This window comes from Pyrgilauda ruficollis, unplaced genomic scaffold (assembly GCF_017590135.1).
Source record: "Pyrgilauda ruficollis isolate IOZ18807 unplaced genomic scaffold, ASM1759013v1 scaffold15, whole genome shotgun sequence".
Classification (NCBI taxonomy): domain Eukaryota; kingdom Metazoa; phylum Chordata; class Aves; order Passeriformes; family Passeridae; genus Pyrgilauda; species Pyrgilauda ruficollis.
Genome location: NW_024513654.1, coordinates 2,384,835 through 2,399,559, shown reverse-complemented (window position 1 = coordinate 2,399,559; position 14,725 = coordinate 2,384,835). Strand labels below are relative to the sequence as shown.

The 14,725-nt window shown below is 45.3% G+C and overlaps 1 protein-coding gene across 2 annotated transcripts in view; it reads left to right on the top strand.

Moving 5' to 3' along the window:
* DOCK1 (dedicator of cytokinesis 1) overlaps positions 1 to 14,725 on the top strand; it is a 266,436-nt gene that overhangs the window by 52,723 nt on the left and 198,988 nt on the right. For both annotated transcript variants that reach the window (XM_041461037.1, XM_041461036.1), the window contains exons 19-23: positions 2,756 to 2,853; positions 6,355 to 6,444; positions 6,792 to 6,892; positions 8,985 to 9,119; positions 12,481 to 12,589. In XM_041461037.1, the coding sequence (XP_041316971.1) occupies positions 2,756 to 2,853; positions 6,355 to 6,444; positions 6,792 to 6,892; positions 8,985 to 9,119; positions 12,481 to 12,589 (533 nt within the window). The remainder of the gene's footprint in view (positions 1 to 2,755; positions 2,854 to 6,354; positions 6,445 to 6,791; positions 6,893 to 8,984; positions 9,120 to 12,480; positions 12,590 to 14,725) is intronic.

The window sequence follows — 14,725 nt, the reverse complement described above, 5'->3', positions numbered from 1 at the left end:
TTTGTTGTTGGAAGCGTCCAGGGCACCTCAAAGGATTATTCCAAGAATTTCTGTTCTCTCTTCTGCCTGAAGGACTCAAATCTCTGGATAGCAGTGGCTGTTCCTTCACTGGAGTCAGGACTTGGAGGAACTGGGGAGACCAGGATTTTGAAGAGCACGTGGGGGAGGGATTTGGCTTAGCACAGTCGATAATAAAGAAAACCCAACACACACATAGGACAAATTGAAGTGCTCTAGTGGCATAAAAAGTGAAGATGTAAGCACAGAATGAAAATAAAAATCACACAGACTGGAAAATCAAATGTTAAAGTCAAGAAGGCAGAGAATTTCAAAGAACAGATGGGAATTTAGAGGGGAAATGTTATCTAACTGAATTCCGTGGCTGGGCTTTGGGAAAAGTTTGGGTGTTTCTATAGGAGAAGCTTTTGCATAGATCCAGGTTAAGGAAAGCAGATAGGCAGGAACTTGGGGTGGTTCCTTCCACTTGTTAAATACCCTGTAAAAGAATATTCTTCATGTGCAGTCCACAGGATGATAAATCACATTAATAAAGCCAAGTTGCTGCTGGGGACTTTGCAGTCTGGCTGTTTGTTTAAACCTTTTGCGGTGGGAAATCACAGAATCCCAGACTGGTTTGGGCTGGAAGTGACCTTAATGATCATCCAGAGCCACCCCTGCCATGGCAGGGACACCTGCTCCTGTCCCAGGTGCTCCAGCCCCAGTGTCCAGCCTGGCCTTGGGCACTGCCAGGGATCCAGGGGCAGCCCCAGCTGCTCTGGGCAAACTCATTGTCTCTTCCTCCTGATGTTTTCTGACCTCAAATTTCACTTGACCTAGGCTTACTCCATCATTCCTGTTTTCTGTAGGCTAAAATACTGTTTTACATCCTTTTTCTGCATTATTTTACACACAACCCTGTGAAAAGAGTGGGATTAGTGCCTGACTGCTGCTTTGCTGGGCTTAATTAATGCTTGCATTAGCAGCCAGTGCCCATTTTTCCATAGCCTGTAAGTTATTTTTCCCTTTCAGCTGGCCTGCACTGACATTTTGTGCTCACAAATGTATATTCATTTAGCATTTGCTGTGCCATCACGCTGCCAGTCCACGTGGGTTTGTTTTCTTGGGGCAATCCATGATGCTGTTCAGAGCTCGTCTGTGGGCTGGCTTTTGTTCACATCATTTCTTCTGTCAAGCTGATGCCTTGTTAGAAGTCAGACTGCAGCCAAATTCAGGGGTGGAAAGCTGATATAAATATATCCATGAAACACTTTGGATAACTCATGGAGGCATCTTTGCTTTGCTTCCAGAAGCAATTTTTTTTTTTTTTGTTAATACTGAGTGTCTAAGACTTTGGGTTCAGGCTATAGACTTCTTGTAGGATGTATTAAAAGGAATGGAGGACTTGGATTCAACTCCTTCAAAGCTTTAATGTAGTAAAACTCTCTTTATTTCTTCTCACAAAGAGATGATGAGAAGGCTTGGTTTGAGTGCTGCGCAGAGGGGACTCTTTCCAAGGAGTACTGTAGTGCTTTCCACTAGAAGTAATTTCATTTATTACTTAAAATGAAAGGTTTTTGAGAAAAGCAAAGCGGCTGCTTTCAGTCTCTGCAGATAATTTCCAGAATAAACTCTGCAGATTCATGCCTTGGTAAATGTTGTGTTGGTTGCTTTGAAAGCCTGAATAACAAAGAGGTGAGGGGGTATTTGTTGGGAGGAAGTGCCTGTTTCGAGTGGTTTTGGGCAGAATTCACATAGTATGAATTACATGGGGAGGTGGGCTAGGGGCTAAACTGAAGGTAGTGAGTCTTTAAATTAGCCATGAAATCATTGAAGGTGGAGAGGCCTTTGAGGTCATTGTGCTCAGTTTGTTATTGAAGGCTTCTCCTGAGCAGGACTTGCTGGGAGTTCTGTTTTGCACTGAAAACTGATTTTTCATGGGGAAAAGCTTTCCCCTGAGGCTGCTTTGGCAGAGGCAGGAGGAGGGTGGGCTTTGGGGTCTGTGGCAGTGCTGGGCTCCAGGGCTGGGGCTGGACTTTCCCAGGGAGCTGCTGCTCTGCAGGGGGACCCCACTGAGAGCTCCTCCCCAGGAGCTTTCCCTGAAGGAAGCTTTGCAGTGACAGATGGAGAGAGCTGGCCTCCTGCATTCCCTTATTGATCAGGAGTGCTGGAGTGACTCCATCTTCAGGCTGCAGGGTTTGGGGATGGGACCACTGGCATCATCTGGGCTGTGCCCTCAGAGAGCAGCCAGGCAGCGTGGGCACTGGCAGATATTCATCACCCAGCTTTCCCCCACCCTCAGTGAGTTTGCAACTCTTTGTGCTTCATTGTGCTTTATTTTCTTTTCAGTTTATGCAGTGAGAGCAGAGAAGCTGGAACCATTAATGCTGGGAGAGTCACTGCCCTGTAGATATGACTGTGTTGGTGGCTGACTAATTTCATTTTGGCATTTTTTTCTAAATACACAACTGTTGTGTACAGCAAATCAAAAACCCAGGGACCAGGCTTCCTTGGCCTAGATTTTCCTGCTGATATTTCAAAAGCTGGCTGCTTTTCTGAAAGGCTTTCAGAGTTCTGTCAGGGCAGAAGGATTCTCCCAGCTTTCTGCAGTGTCAGAGGGTACCAGAAATACCTTGTTGTCCAGGGAAAAAGGCTGAAGTGAGGAAATAAAACTTTGTCCTGCATGTGGTGGTGGAGAGTGAGAAAAGGGAAAGAGCCTGCAGGAGATAATTGCTGGTATTTTTTTTTTTTTTCCTAGTTGATCTCTTGGGACTGCTGAAGTGGAGATCCAACACGAGCCTGTTGCACCAGAACTTGAAGCAGCTGATGAAAGTTGATGGTGGTGAAGTGGTCAAGGTAATGAGTTTTTCTGTAAAAATCCCAGGTTTTGAGGTGTCTTTTTTTTTTTTGGCTCCCCACACTTTCCCCCTCAACCTCACTGCACTCATTTGTACATAAAATTGCAACCAGGAGCCTCAGACTTCAGGGTGCTGGTCTGTAAAAATCCCAGATTTTGAGGTGTCTTTTTTTTAGTTCCCCACACTTTCCCTCTCAACCTCACTGCACTCATTTGTACATAAAATTGCAACCAGGAGCCTCAGACTTCACCCCTCAACCTCACTGCACTCATTTGTACATAAAATTGCAACCAGGAGCCTCAGACTTCAGGGTGCTGATGCTCCTCTCCCTGCCCTCCAGGAACATTTTAGATGTTTGAGAACTGATAAAACACACATCAAATGCACATTTCTGAAAATTAGGTTGTTTTTTTCCTAGCACTTTGGCGAATTTTTATATACAGATACAGTAAAAAAAGGTGCTTTTCTTTGCAAGATTAGACCATCTTGGAAGTCTTACATGGTAATGTTAAATGTATTTTTGATCTATGGATGTGGAATGCAATCCTAGTGTGTGCTGCTGTTGTTTTCTTTTAAAAAATACTCTGAAAACATTTAGCTGAGCCAAGTTATTTACATTTGCCAAGGCCACTGAGTGATTGCAGAGAGCTACATAAAGACAGATTTAGCTGTGCAAAAGAGGAGGCTGGGACTTTATTGAAGGTGTTGTAATAAATCAAATCTAAAAGAGTGTCGAAAGATGTACTTGGGGACAGGTGACCCTGGAGAGTTGTTTCCTTACTTCAGGGATTTTTAGTTGTTTAATAAAAGCATAATGAAGCCTCAGCTTGAAGTAACTTAAAGCATCTGGGAATGCTGATTTTGTCCTCCTTGGAAGGGTGGGATCCCACAGGTTTGTGTTTTAGGAAGGTTCTGCTTGCTGTGGTTTTGTCCTGGGTCATTTGAGAGCAGAATCTTGCCTCTGGTACTGGCTCCTGCTGAGCTCTGCCATGGCTCTGCCACTTGGAGTTCTCCCTCCTCTGCAAATGTGACATCCCAGAGTGCGTGGCACGTTCCTGCAGGGTGGGGACCAGGGATTTCCTAGGATGCACCACAAATGGGCTCGGGGTAAAAGCAGTTTTGGAGTGGGTTCTGCACCTGGCACATGCTCAGGACCAATGGGATTCCCTTCTCCTGCTCCCAGGGATCTGAGCACATGCAGGGGGCAGAAGAAGGAGTGTTTAATATTGCTTCCACCACCATTTTTATCCTTTTTTAGAGGGTCAGTGCTTACATTCTCCGTCTGTTGCAGCAGTGTTCCATCTTTGTGGGGCTGCTCCATTGCAGGATCTGGTTTGTAACTGTTCCTTTCTGTTCCTCCAGCTTTCTTTGCCCTTCATGTTTTTAACTACAACACCCAGTGCAGCCTGGATATCTTTAGAAAAAGTGTTGATATAATAAAACACATTCCTGTTTTCTGTTAAGACATTGCCTGTTTTGAAAACTCCCAGTGAAAGTCCTGGGCCTACTGGTGTTCATTTATTTGAGTGGAGATGAGCCCAGCTCCCCATCCTGTGCCTGTTCCCAGAGTGTGTGGAAGCTGTAAATGTTATCTCCCTTTCCCAGAGGCTCTGGCTCCATTTGTGCAGAGACTGTGCAGTATGAGAATGTAAACTAATAGTGTAGGAATTATTCATACCACCTGAGAAATGTCCTGCCCCTTCACTCAGCAGCAGCATCTCTGCTGTGCTCTTCCTGCTGCTACACCAAGTCCTGGTGAACAGATTTCAGACTTGAGCTCTGCTCATGAAAGTCAGGCTGAGGTGTCTGAATGTGAAATCAAGGCTTGATCAGCCTCCCAACCATCCTTTGGCTTCCAGGGAACTCGGTGGGACCCAAGAGTGCAACTTCTCTTCAGACCAAGGGAGAAACTTCTCCTGTCAAGGCTCCAGACTGTGCTTTGCACTTCTCTCCCTGCCAGCTGGCAGCAGCCACAGAATCATTTAGAATTACAGAACCATTTAGGTTGGAAAAGACCTCTGAGATCACGGAGTTCAACCTTGAGAACATCAAGTCCAGCCTTTAATGTGCTTTATTTGCACATCTTCTTTAATGGAATGAGTAAGGCTGTGAGGAGGTGATGTTTTCCTTTTGCCCCCGTGGTGAAATTATGAGCTGGCTCTTGCCCAGGACTGGGCTAAGATCAGCTGCAAGAATTTGGGTTTTCCTGTTTTTTCATCCTCAGCAGCACGAACTGTGACTCTGTGCACTTGGTTTAAGGAGTTTGACATTCAGCTGTGAATGAGGCTAACTCCTGACATTTGGCTGTAGGTTTAGGAGATCAGGTGAATCAGGCTTGATCCAGGAGACTCACTGAATGTTTGTAAAGGAGGAAGGTAGGAGTCAGGCTGGTTTTCCATCCCTCACAGGATGTGAAATGCCTCTTGTAGCTGGAACCGCAGCATCAATTCCCTTCTGCTTGTTGAGATGATGTTCTCTCTGTCTCATCTGCAAGGCAAAAGCTTTTTTTTTTCCATTTTACTTTCTTGGCCGGGTGGGCAGGCCCTGGCACAGGGTGCCCAGAGCAGCTGTGGCTGCCCCTGGATCCCTGGCAGTGCCCAAGGCCAGGTTGGACCATCCTGGGACAGTGGAAGGTGTCCCTGGGTGTCACTGGATAGGATTTTTGGTCTCTTCCAACCCAAATCATCCTGGAATGATTTGAGCCACATGTGCTGGGACCATCCACATTTAACCCCTTCTTTCTCAACCCAAACTGAGCTGTGATGCAGCCTGGCTGTGCCCTGGAGGAGCCCCTGTGTGTCTGTGCCAGCTGGAGGAAGGAGCTGCTCAGACACAAGCCCATCCCAGCAGAACTGATGAGTATCTCTGGCACTGCATGGATTCCTGCCTCTGGGAAGAGCTCCTGGAATCAGGGACCTTTTGTCCTTGTGCTTTACTGGAAGCCCCTGGCACTAATCTGCTTTTTCTCTGGTGTTGCACAGATGGGGGTGCCCGGGCAGGGGGAGTGAAGACCTTGCTGTGCAGGTTTGGGGCTGGGGCAGCACTGGGGGGCTCTGTTCCCATGCCTGCATGTGGGATCCCCCCTGGGACTGGGGGGCTGTGGTGCAGCCCTGAGCAGGGATGTTCTGAGTGCCTTCCCTGGCATGAGACTCAGGTGCTTGTGTGGTTTGTGCTCTGAAACACCCGAGTTTCCAGCAATGCATGGGCCTGGCGAGCGTGTGGTGAATCTGCAGTTTGGAAATCCTTGTTGTTGGAGCATTGTCACAGATCTAAGTCCTTGTCCAGGTGTGCCAAGTGTGGCTTGTGACTTCATTTCTTCTGTTGGAGTGATAACTTGTGTACAGATAATCAACTTCACTAAAAATAAGTTGCTGGAAAGTATTGGATTTGCCAGTTTTTTTGCTAACTTTTAAAATGCCTTTACTTATAGAAACCTGTGTGAAATCTCAATTTAATTTTCCTTTGAAAGCATGATGAGAGATGTGTTGTTTCTTTGTAGTTCCTTCAAGATACACTGGATGCCCTTTTTAACATCATGATGGAGAACTCAGAGAGTGAGACCTTTGACACTTTGGTGTTTGATGCTTTGGTGAGTCTGCAGTGGGGAGGAGTCTGAAATGTACCTAATAATGGGGAATTAATGATAGAACCAAGTGTATTAATGGAAAAGATCTGAGCTGAGAGTTATTATTTAATTTAAAAGTTACATTTAAAGCTCAGATCCAGGGGGAGTTGGATTCTATCATGTCATCCTCCCAGGAAATAAGGAAACACTCACATCCAGTAATTTTAATGGATTAACAGCAGAATTTAGGACAGGAGCAGAACAGAAATTTTAATGCCAGTAATGTCTCTTCTCTAAGAAGAAAGGGGAATGGACAAAAAATGAAAGATTTTTTTTTGAGACTAACACACTAATTATGGTGTTTTTTTCAGGTCTTTATCATTGGACTGATTGCTGACAGAAAATTTCAACATTTCAACCCTGTCTTGGAGACCTACATCAAGAAGCATTTCAGTGCTACCTTGGCCTACACGTGAGTTGGAAAATTTATTTTTCCTAATGTGACTTGGAGAATTTTTCCAGGTAATGTTATTTAATTACTAATTAGGAATGTGCCCATGAGATTGGGAGGGTCTGGAAGAAGACTGGGGGTTGTCTTTGTTTCTTTCTTGAAATAAATTGGTACAACTTTCAGCGGTGTGCAAGGAGAAGTTCTGATAGTGCTGTAGTGAAGAAGGGGATGATTTGACAATTTCAGGAGTTGTTTTGTAAGGAAAACAAAAGCAATTCTCACTCATATTGGAAGGAAATCTCATCCATTTAAGATGCTTCAAATACTGGAGTTTTTTGTGCATTAAATGACACTGTACCCTGATTATCCACATTACTGTCAGTGTGGGGAAGAAGCAGTGAATGACAAAAAAACAAAGGCTCATTATTTTTGTTGTCTTAAGTAGTTTTTGACAGTTGGAATCTTTGCTGCTGTGTTAGACTGGAGGAAAAATATCTGATGGATATCTTTGCAGTGCTGGGGGAAGGCAAACCCAAACCAGGGAACCTGGGGTGCCCTTTGCTGGTGTAGAGTGTCTGTTAAGGGACCTGAAAGTGTTTGAAAATATTGATTTAAAATCGTGAAGAATCATGAAATCATAGAATATTCTGAGCTGGAAGGTCCCACAGGGATCATCAGTCCAGCTCCTGGCACAGACACCCCAAAATCCCGCTCTGTGCATCCCTGGGAGTGTTTTCCAAACCCTCCTGGAGCTCTGGCAGCCTTGTGCCCATTCCCTGGGGAGCCTGGGCAGTGCCAGCACCCTCTGGGGAAGAACCTTTCCCTGGTCCTTCTTTAATTCCCAAAGAAGATTTGAGCCTGCAGTCTCAAGGCTGATATTTTGGTCACTGATCACTCCTGTGGAGCATCCTGCATCACCTAAACTTCTGAGGAAAAGCTGGGGGTGGTCCTCTCGTGACATGGAGAGCATCCTTCCCTTTCCTTCCTGCATCACCTGGACTTCTCAGGAAGAGCTGGGGGTGGTCCTCTCGTGGCATGGAGAGCATCCTTCCCTTTCCTTCCTGCATCACCTGGACTTCTCAGGAAGAGCTGGGGGTGGTCCTCTCGTGGCATGGAGAGCATCCTTCCCTTCCTCAAGTGCAGGGAGGCAGAGACAGGGGAGAGCTGAATTCTGGCTTGAGGTGTCCCCATGGATGTGACAGATCCCTGCCCTCTCCCTGCCTTTTATTCATGGAACATCCAGTGTGGAAAAGAGCTCCAAGCTCACCCAGCCCAACCTTCAGCCCTGAAGTAAAGAGAGGTGGCCTTGGCAGTATTTTAAGTGCTTGCTTGAAATTCTCAGGCAGTTTGCTCCTGCTCCAACAAATCCCCAGGCAGCAGGATCTCTGTGTTGTTTTCTGTTAGTGGGGAATAATGTGGAGCTTGTTTACTTGGAGTGGGGATGTTGGATCATGCACTGGAGCTGGGATGATTTAAAATGGAATTGCTCGTGGTTGCATTAAAGCCCTGATTTATATTCATTGGAAGGGAGGGAGCTGGAATGGGATTATTTTGAAAATTGTTTCACTTTCGAGTTTGATAGGCTTTAAAATGGGGAAGAAGAGAATTTCCAACTGTTGGTGTGTACTTTGAGAGATAAATTTTACAAATTTCAGCCCAAAATCCATGGGAAAGCTTTCTAAAGGGGAAGCCTTGCTGAATGAAGAAAATTCTACTTTGCGTTAATTCTAACAGCATGCTTGTATTTAATTTCATTATTTTTATTATTTTGATTGTTATTAGTAGGTGCATCTTTCTCAGAGCCTGAATCTGAATATCCATCTGAACATCCAGCAGAAAATCAGTCTTACTGAGATTTGTTGTATCGTGTGTTAAATTTATGAGATTTGTGTGTTAAATGAGGTTATGGTCTGTGGTTTTTCTCTCTTTTTTTTTTTTTTTCCTCAAAAATAAGTGCCAGCTACTTATCAGCAAGACAGAACCACAATGAGTTTTTAGTTGAAGAATTAACTTTGTAGCTCTGTGGGCAAATAATTTTTCATTAAACCTTTCAAAATGGAAATTCTGTGAGAACACTTGTGACTTGTTTGTCGGTTTTTTTGTATTTAAACAGAAAACTGACCAAGGTATTGAAAACATACGTGGACAGTGCTGAGAAGTGTGGGATCACTGATCAGCTCTTCAAAGCCATGAAAGCCCTGGAATACATCTTCAAGTTCATTGTGCGCTCCAGGATATTGTTCAACCAGTGAGTACAGGCAGTGCTTCAACCTCCCATTGCCAATAATGCCCCAAAACTGCCAACATTTTACAGTCCAGCAGTTAAAACTGCCTTGTATTGCTCTATTTTAGAAATACTTGAAGCTGTGAGAAGTTTTTTCAGGAGAAGGGTTTTCCCTCTTTAGCAGAGATCTGTGTTTTCAGTAGCAGGGAATTGGTAAAATCATCATTGTTTAGGTCTCTGGACAATTAAAAAGCTTGGCACTGTTTGGGGAGACTTCTGTTACTGTATTGTGTTTTATACACAGGATGTTACGGAAGTTATAAACCAAGCTGATGGGATCTTCACTTAGATTGAGTCCTTTTACTGCTTGTTAGCAGTGGGAACAACCTTATTGCAAGGGATTTATGTAGAGCTCTTCAGTTACCATCTCCACCACCCTTTCCTCTAATTTAGGGCTTGGAATTTATTTCTGTAGGAGCCTTGCTGCGAGATTCATAAAATACTGGATGTCACTGAGGCTGCAGCAGGGCCTACAAATCACTTGAAAACAGAAAAAATAAAATTCCCTCTGGCTGCAGATTGGATTTACAGACAATCTGACCCTCCAGGACTGGCTGTGGGATTTCCTTGTGGGAAGCACAAATTCACAGCCCTTCAGTGTGAGACCAGCCCTCCATGCCAAGGGATTAATCAGCAAAATTACTGAGTGCAGAAAGAGCCTGATTTGTTCTGCTGCAGGACTGAAGCCCTGCCTGGGGGGTGTGATTGGGAGTGATTAAAATGCAGGATTGCTGCTGCTCCACTGAGGAATCACAAGCAGCAAGCTGAAGCTTTTATTCCAAAATGGCTTATTTTTAACTTCAGGAAGAGGGTGGTGGGCTCCGTGGATGGATGGAGCATTTTAGCAGTTGAGTTCTGGTTAAATCCATGGAAGTTCATCCACTCAAGGCATGGTGGCACATCTATTTGTTCACTACAGCAGAGGTTGATAAAGACAAAATATTGCAAGTGACCTTTAGAAATATCTCTGATTTCCTCAGTGCTTGTGGTGTATTTACCACAGTTTTAAAGTCCTCCAGGCAGTGCTGGAAGCACCAGCCTGGTGTAAACCTTGATTTCTCACAGCTGCAGAGATTTTGTGCTTTATCAGGTATATTAAATAGATAGATGTTATTAACTGACAGTAGGAACACATTTGTGACTAACTTGTTTATTTTTATTGTGACTTCCTTTTGAAAGGCAGAGATTTTTGTCAGAAGCACTTTGATTTATTGGGCTGTCAAGTTCAGTTACTCTTTCTGTTGGTATAAGTTTCACCTCTCCAATCTGTTCGGGGGGACACTGAAATCCATTATGGAAATGGGGACTTAACAAGTTTTTTATCCTTCATAACCCCCAGTTTTAGCCTAAAAGGGAAAAGAGGTCTGCACAGCAAAGTAATACAATTTAGTGGTTTAGGTTTTTTTTTATTTTCTGTATTTATTTCCTCTGTGTCCAGGTTAAAATCAGCTTTTTCATATCTGGGACTTCCAAAGGCTTATGAGCACAACATTAAAAATGTTACATGTTAACTTCAGTGTAAAGCAGCAGGAACATCCTGAGCTCCATTTTTATCCCAAGAAAAATCCATTTCCAGCTGCAATGTGTGATCCATCATGATGTGGCTTTAGATTGGATATTGGGAAGGAATTCCTGGCTGGGAGTGTGGGCAGGCCCTGGCACAGGGTGCCCAGAGCAGCTGTGGCTGCCCCTGGATCCCTGGGAATGTCCAAGGCCAGGCTGGAGCAGCCTGGGACAGTGGGAGGTGTCCCTGCCATGGCAGGACTGTGACTTGATAGGATTTAAAATCCCTTCCCACCAAAACCGTTTCATGATTCTGTGATCTTGGAACATGAAGAAATTGTCCAAGGAGTGTACCTAGGAAATTTCTGGATGAAATTCCCTTTCTGAGCTCCACACTACATTCAAGACCTTCCTACTGGGTTTAATTCCAGGAGAAAATGGAGGAAGGTAAAAGGGAGTTGAGCTGGTGCTGGGAGCTGCTGCAGTGGGTCTTGGTGCTGGGTGTTTGGGGGATCAGAGCCAGTGGGACCAGGGAGGGCTTTGGGAGCCTGGTTTTTGTTGGGTGAGGCTCTTGATCCATCAGAGCTGACTGGGTAAAGGTGGGGTTTAGCTGGGGAAAGGAGTCATGGGATGGTTTGGGTGGGAAGGGACCTTGAACTCATCCCATCCCACGCCTCCCACTGTCCCAGGGTGCCCAAAGCCCTGTCCAGCCTGGCCTGGCAGTCCCATGTGATGTTTTAAACTCCCCCTGTTCAGATTTAATCTGGGTTCCAGCTCCTTTTTTTTTGGTCGTGTGAAGTCTGGCTGACCCTGGTGTGGGTGAGCCCCACGTGCTGCCCGAGGAGGGGAGGTTTTCAAGGATGGTGTGGAGCCAGTGGTGGTGTCCCCCTCATTTTCCAGCGAGGATTGTGCCATCCTACACCTGGAGCAGGGCAGGTTCTGCCTTTCAAGCACTGCAGAGAATTCCAGGGACACTCATTGTACCAGTGGCCCAAGTTCTTCACCTTGGCTGTGTTTTTTTGGCCTCTGGTGTTGCTCAGGTGCCTCTGTGCAGTTTTTACCCCTCTGAAAGCATCTGAGAGATGGAGAGGGGGATCCCAGTGGGCAGCTCAGCTGTGAGGAGTCTGCCTGGAGGCACAGGGACCTTGCTCCTGCAGCTGAGCTGGGGCTGAGTCACTGCTCTGTGTCAGCTGTGCTGACTCCATGGCAAACCGAGCCTGAAATTAGTGCTGGAACACGGTGTAACCTCAGTGCTTCCATCCCACAGGAAAAAAATGTGTCTTCTTGGCAAAAAGAGGGTCAGTGGGGTCTTTCTTGCCTTGCTTTTTCTTTCTCGCCTTTCTTTCTTTTCTTGCCCAGAGTTTAAGGTCACTCACCTTAGGCCACTGGTATATTTTAATGATTGCTGGCAAGTTTGCTGGCTGCTTTGTGGCTTCATCAGCACAAGGGTCCTGGCAGACATCTGGAGGGTGGAGAGGCTGTCCCAGGCACAGGGAGCTGGAGCACTGCTCAGGGATTCACCAGAGACTAGAGCAGCACTTCTGCATGTGGCATTTCACAATAAACATCTCTTCTTCCTGCTGGCCCAGCCTGGCCAGTCTGTCTTGTCTTGAGTGGTTTGGTTTTTTGGTGTTTTTTTTTTTTTTTTTTTTTTTTTGGTGGAAGAGAGCTCTTCATTCAGTGAAGGAAGTTGTAGAAACTATTGAGAAAATGTAAGACAAAAAGTGGCCATTTGTCATCTGATTGTTAAAAAGGACACCAGATTTTTTTAAAACAGTATTTCCATTGTGGTTTGTACTGATGAAACCTAATTGTTTTTCAGGCTGTATGAAAACAAAGGAGAAGCAGACTTCAGGGAGTCTCTGCTGCAGCTCTTTAAGTCCATCAATGAGATGATGAGCAGCAACTCTGACCAGACTGTCATAGTGAAGGTTTGTGCTTTCCAGAGCTCCAGTTTTGCATTCTCACCCACAATAAGGCAGTGGAGTATTTGCTTATTTGTGCTTAAAAGCTGGTTTTGCTTCAGTCAGGGTTAATTCTTGGTGCTTCTGCTGAAGGATTTGTGACTGTGTAAAGAACTTTCTTTGAACAAGTAAATTTATGGAATTCTAGAATTATTTAAGTTGGAAGAGACATCTAAGATCATGGAGTCCAACCTTTAATTGCTTCAAAACCCTCACTTTTATTTTAAAAAGAGAACTTAATTTGGGTTCAGTGGTATTTGGTTTTTTAACTTATATAACCTTAAAGTTAAGGTGTTTTTAAGACATTGTATTTAAGATGCTGCTGACAGTGTAGATCCTCATATTTAAATGTATTTATTTATATTTGAGGCTGTTCAGGAACTTCAATATAAGGATCTTAAGCCCTAGTACATATTTTAAAAAGAAAATTAGTAATGAGAGAAACTAGAAGCTCCACCTTTCATCCCTTAGACCTTTTCTTGTGTCTCTTTAAATGTGTTTTTGGTAATATTGGCTCATGCAATGGGGAAAGGGGTCTGTGCCCATTGGGGTGCTGGTATCAAAGACCAGAAGCTCTGAATTACAGGATTTTAGTATCCAGAGGAGGCTGGATACAGAAGTTAGTGGATCTTTTTCATCATGGAAAACTACAGAGACTGCCCTAAATGTGTGTTTGATAAGCTGCCCCTTGAACTTCTTGCACTTCCAACTAGAATTTATAAAGAAGGTGAAACTCCTGACCTAGCCCTGCCAAGTGAGTTGAGAGATGATCAAGGGGCTGGGATTTGGGGTAGGATTTGGGGACACTTGGACTCTTCCTGCTCAGGTGGTTGCAAAGACAGACAGTGGGAAATCCCTGTGCCAGTGGAAGAAGTTCCTGGAGCAGGAAAAGTCCTGAGTCAAAGCCCCCCAGTCCTTTGTAGCTGAGCTCTGGGGCTCCTGATGCCATGCTGAGCACACAGCAAAAAGGGATAGTGGGGATAAAGCAGCTGAGGAGGAATATTTTACACAGAGAGGCCAAGACTGGATCATCTGATAACAAAGTAGGGATATTACATGTTTCAGGAAAGCTGTATTTTCATTTCATTGCCAGAGCATCTGTCCTGAATGGAAATGGGCAGGTGGAGCTGTGGCTCAGAGTGTGCTCTCTGGGTTTTACAAATGGGGAGTTTGCAGATTACAGGAGTGGAATGTGATATTTCTTCTCCTGAGGCTCCCTTGCAGGGCCTGCCTGCTGCAGGAAGGCAGATGAACATGAGATTTTTTTCTTTAACAATTTATACCTTGAGGTGGGGGGAAATAAAAGGGAAAAAAGCTAAAAATTGATTTGGTTGTGTTCACCTGAGATACAGGAAGGAAAACTGCCTGGCAAGGACTGGAGAGATCCCAGCAGCAGTGGTTCAGGTTCAGAGCTCTGCAGGCTTGGGGAGAGCACAGCTCCTGTGTGTGTGTGTAGGGATGAGCCAGGGTGGGGCTCAGTGTGCTTGAGGATGCCTTGCAGAAGCCTTGACAAGCTTTCATTCATTATTTATTGCTTTCATCTCCTCTGGACTCTAATTCCTGAGCTCTTAGAGCACATCATTGCTACTATTGGCTTTTTGCTGCTTGTGAAATTGCTTTTATGATGTTCAGGTATCCACTGGAGCTGTGCAGTGTGAGCACCAGGCAGAAATGTGTGCTTCTGTCTGAGAACAAAACTATGGAATGGGTGGGTAAATGTGGGGGCTTTCAGAGGTGAGTGTGGGATCTGTGCATCCTGCTTGGCAGAAATGTGTGCCTCTGTCACAGAACAAAACTATGGAATGGGTGGGTAAATGTGGGGGCTTTTGGAGAGTGAGTGTGGGATCTGTGCATCCTGCCTGGCAGAGCTGCAGGAGGTGCCAGTGACACTGTGGGTGACATTAGAGGCCTCGTTCAGCATCTCCATCTCTGCTGGTGGAGAGGAGCATCACCTGGAGCTCCCAGAGCTGGGGGGTGGGCAGATGGGGACCCTGCTGTCAGGAGGAGTGAAGGAATGCCTGCATGGTGCCCCACTGGAGCTGGCACTTCGGGCAGGACACCTTGGAGCCATCGGTGGCAGCTGCTCAGAGGCAGGGGCAGCAG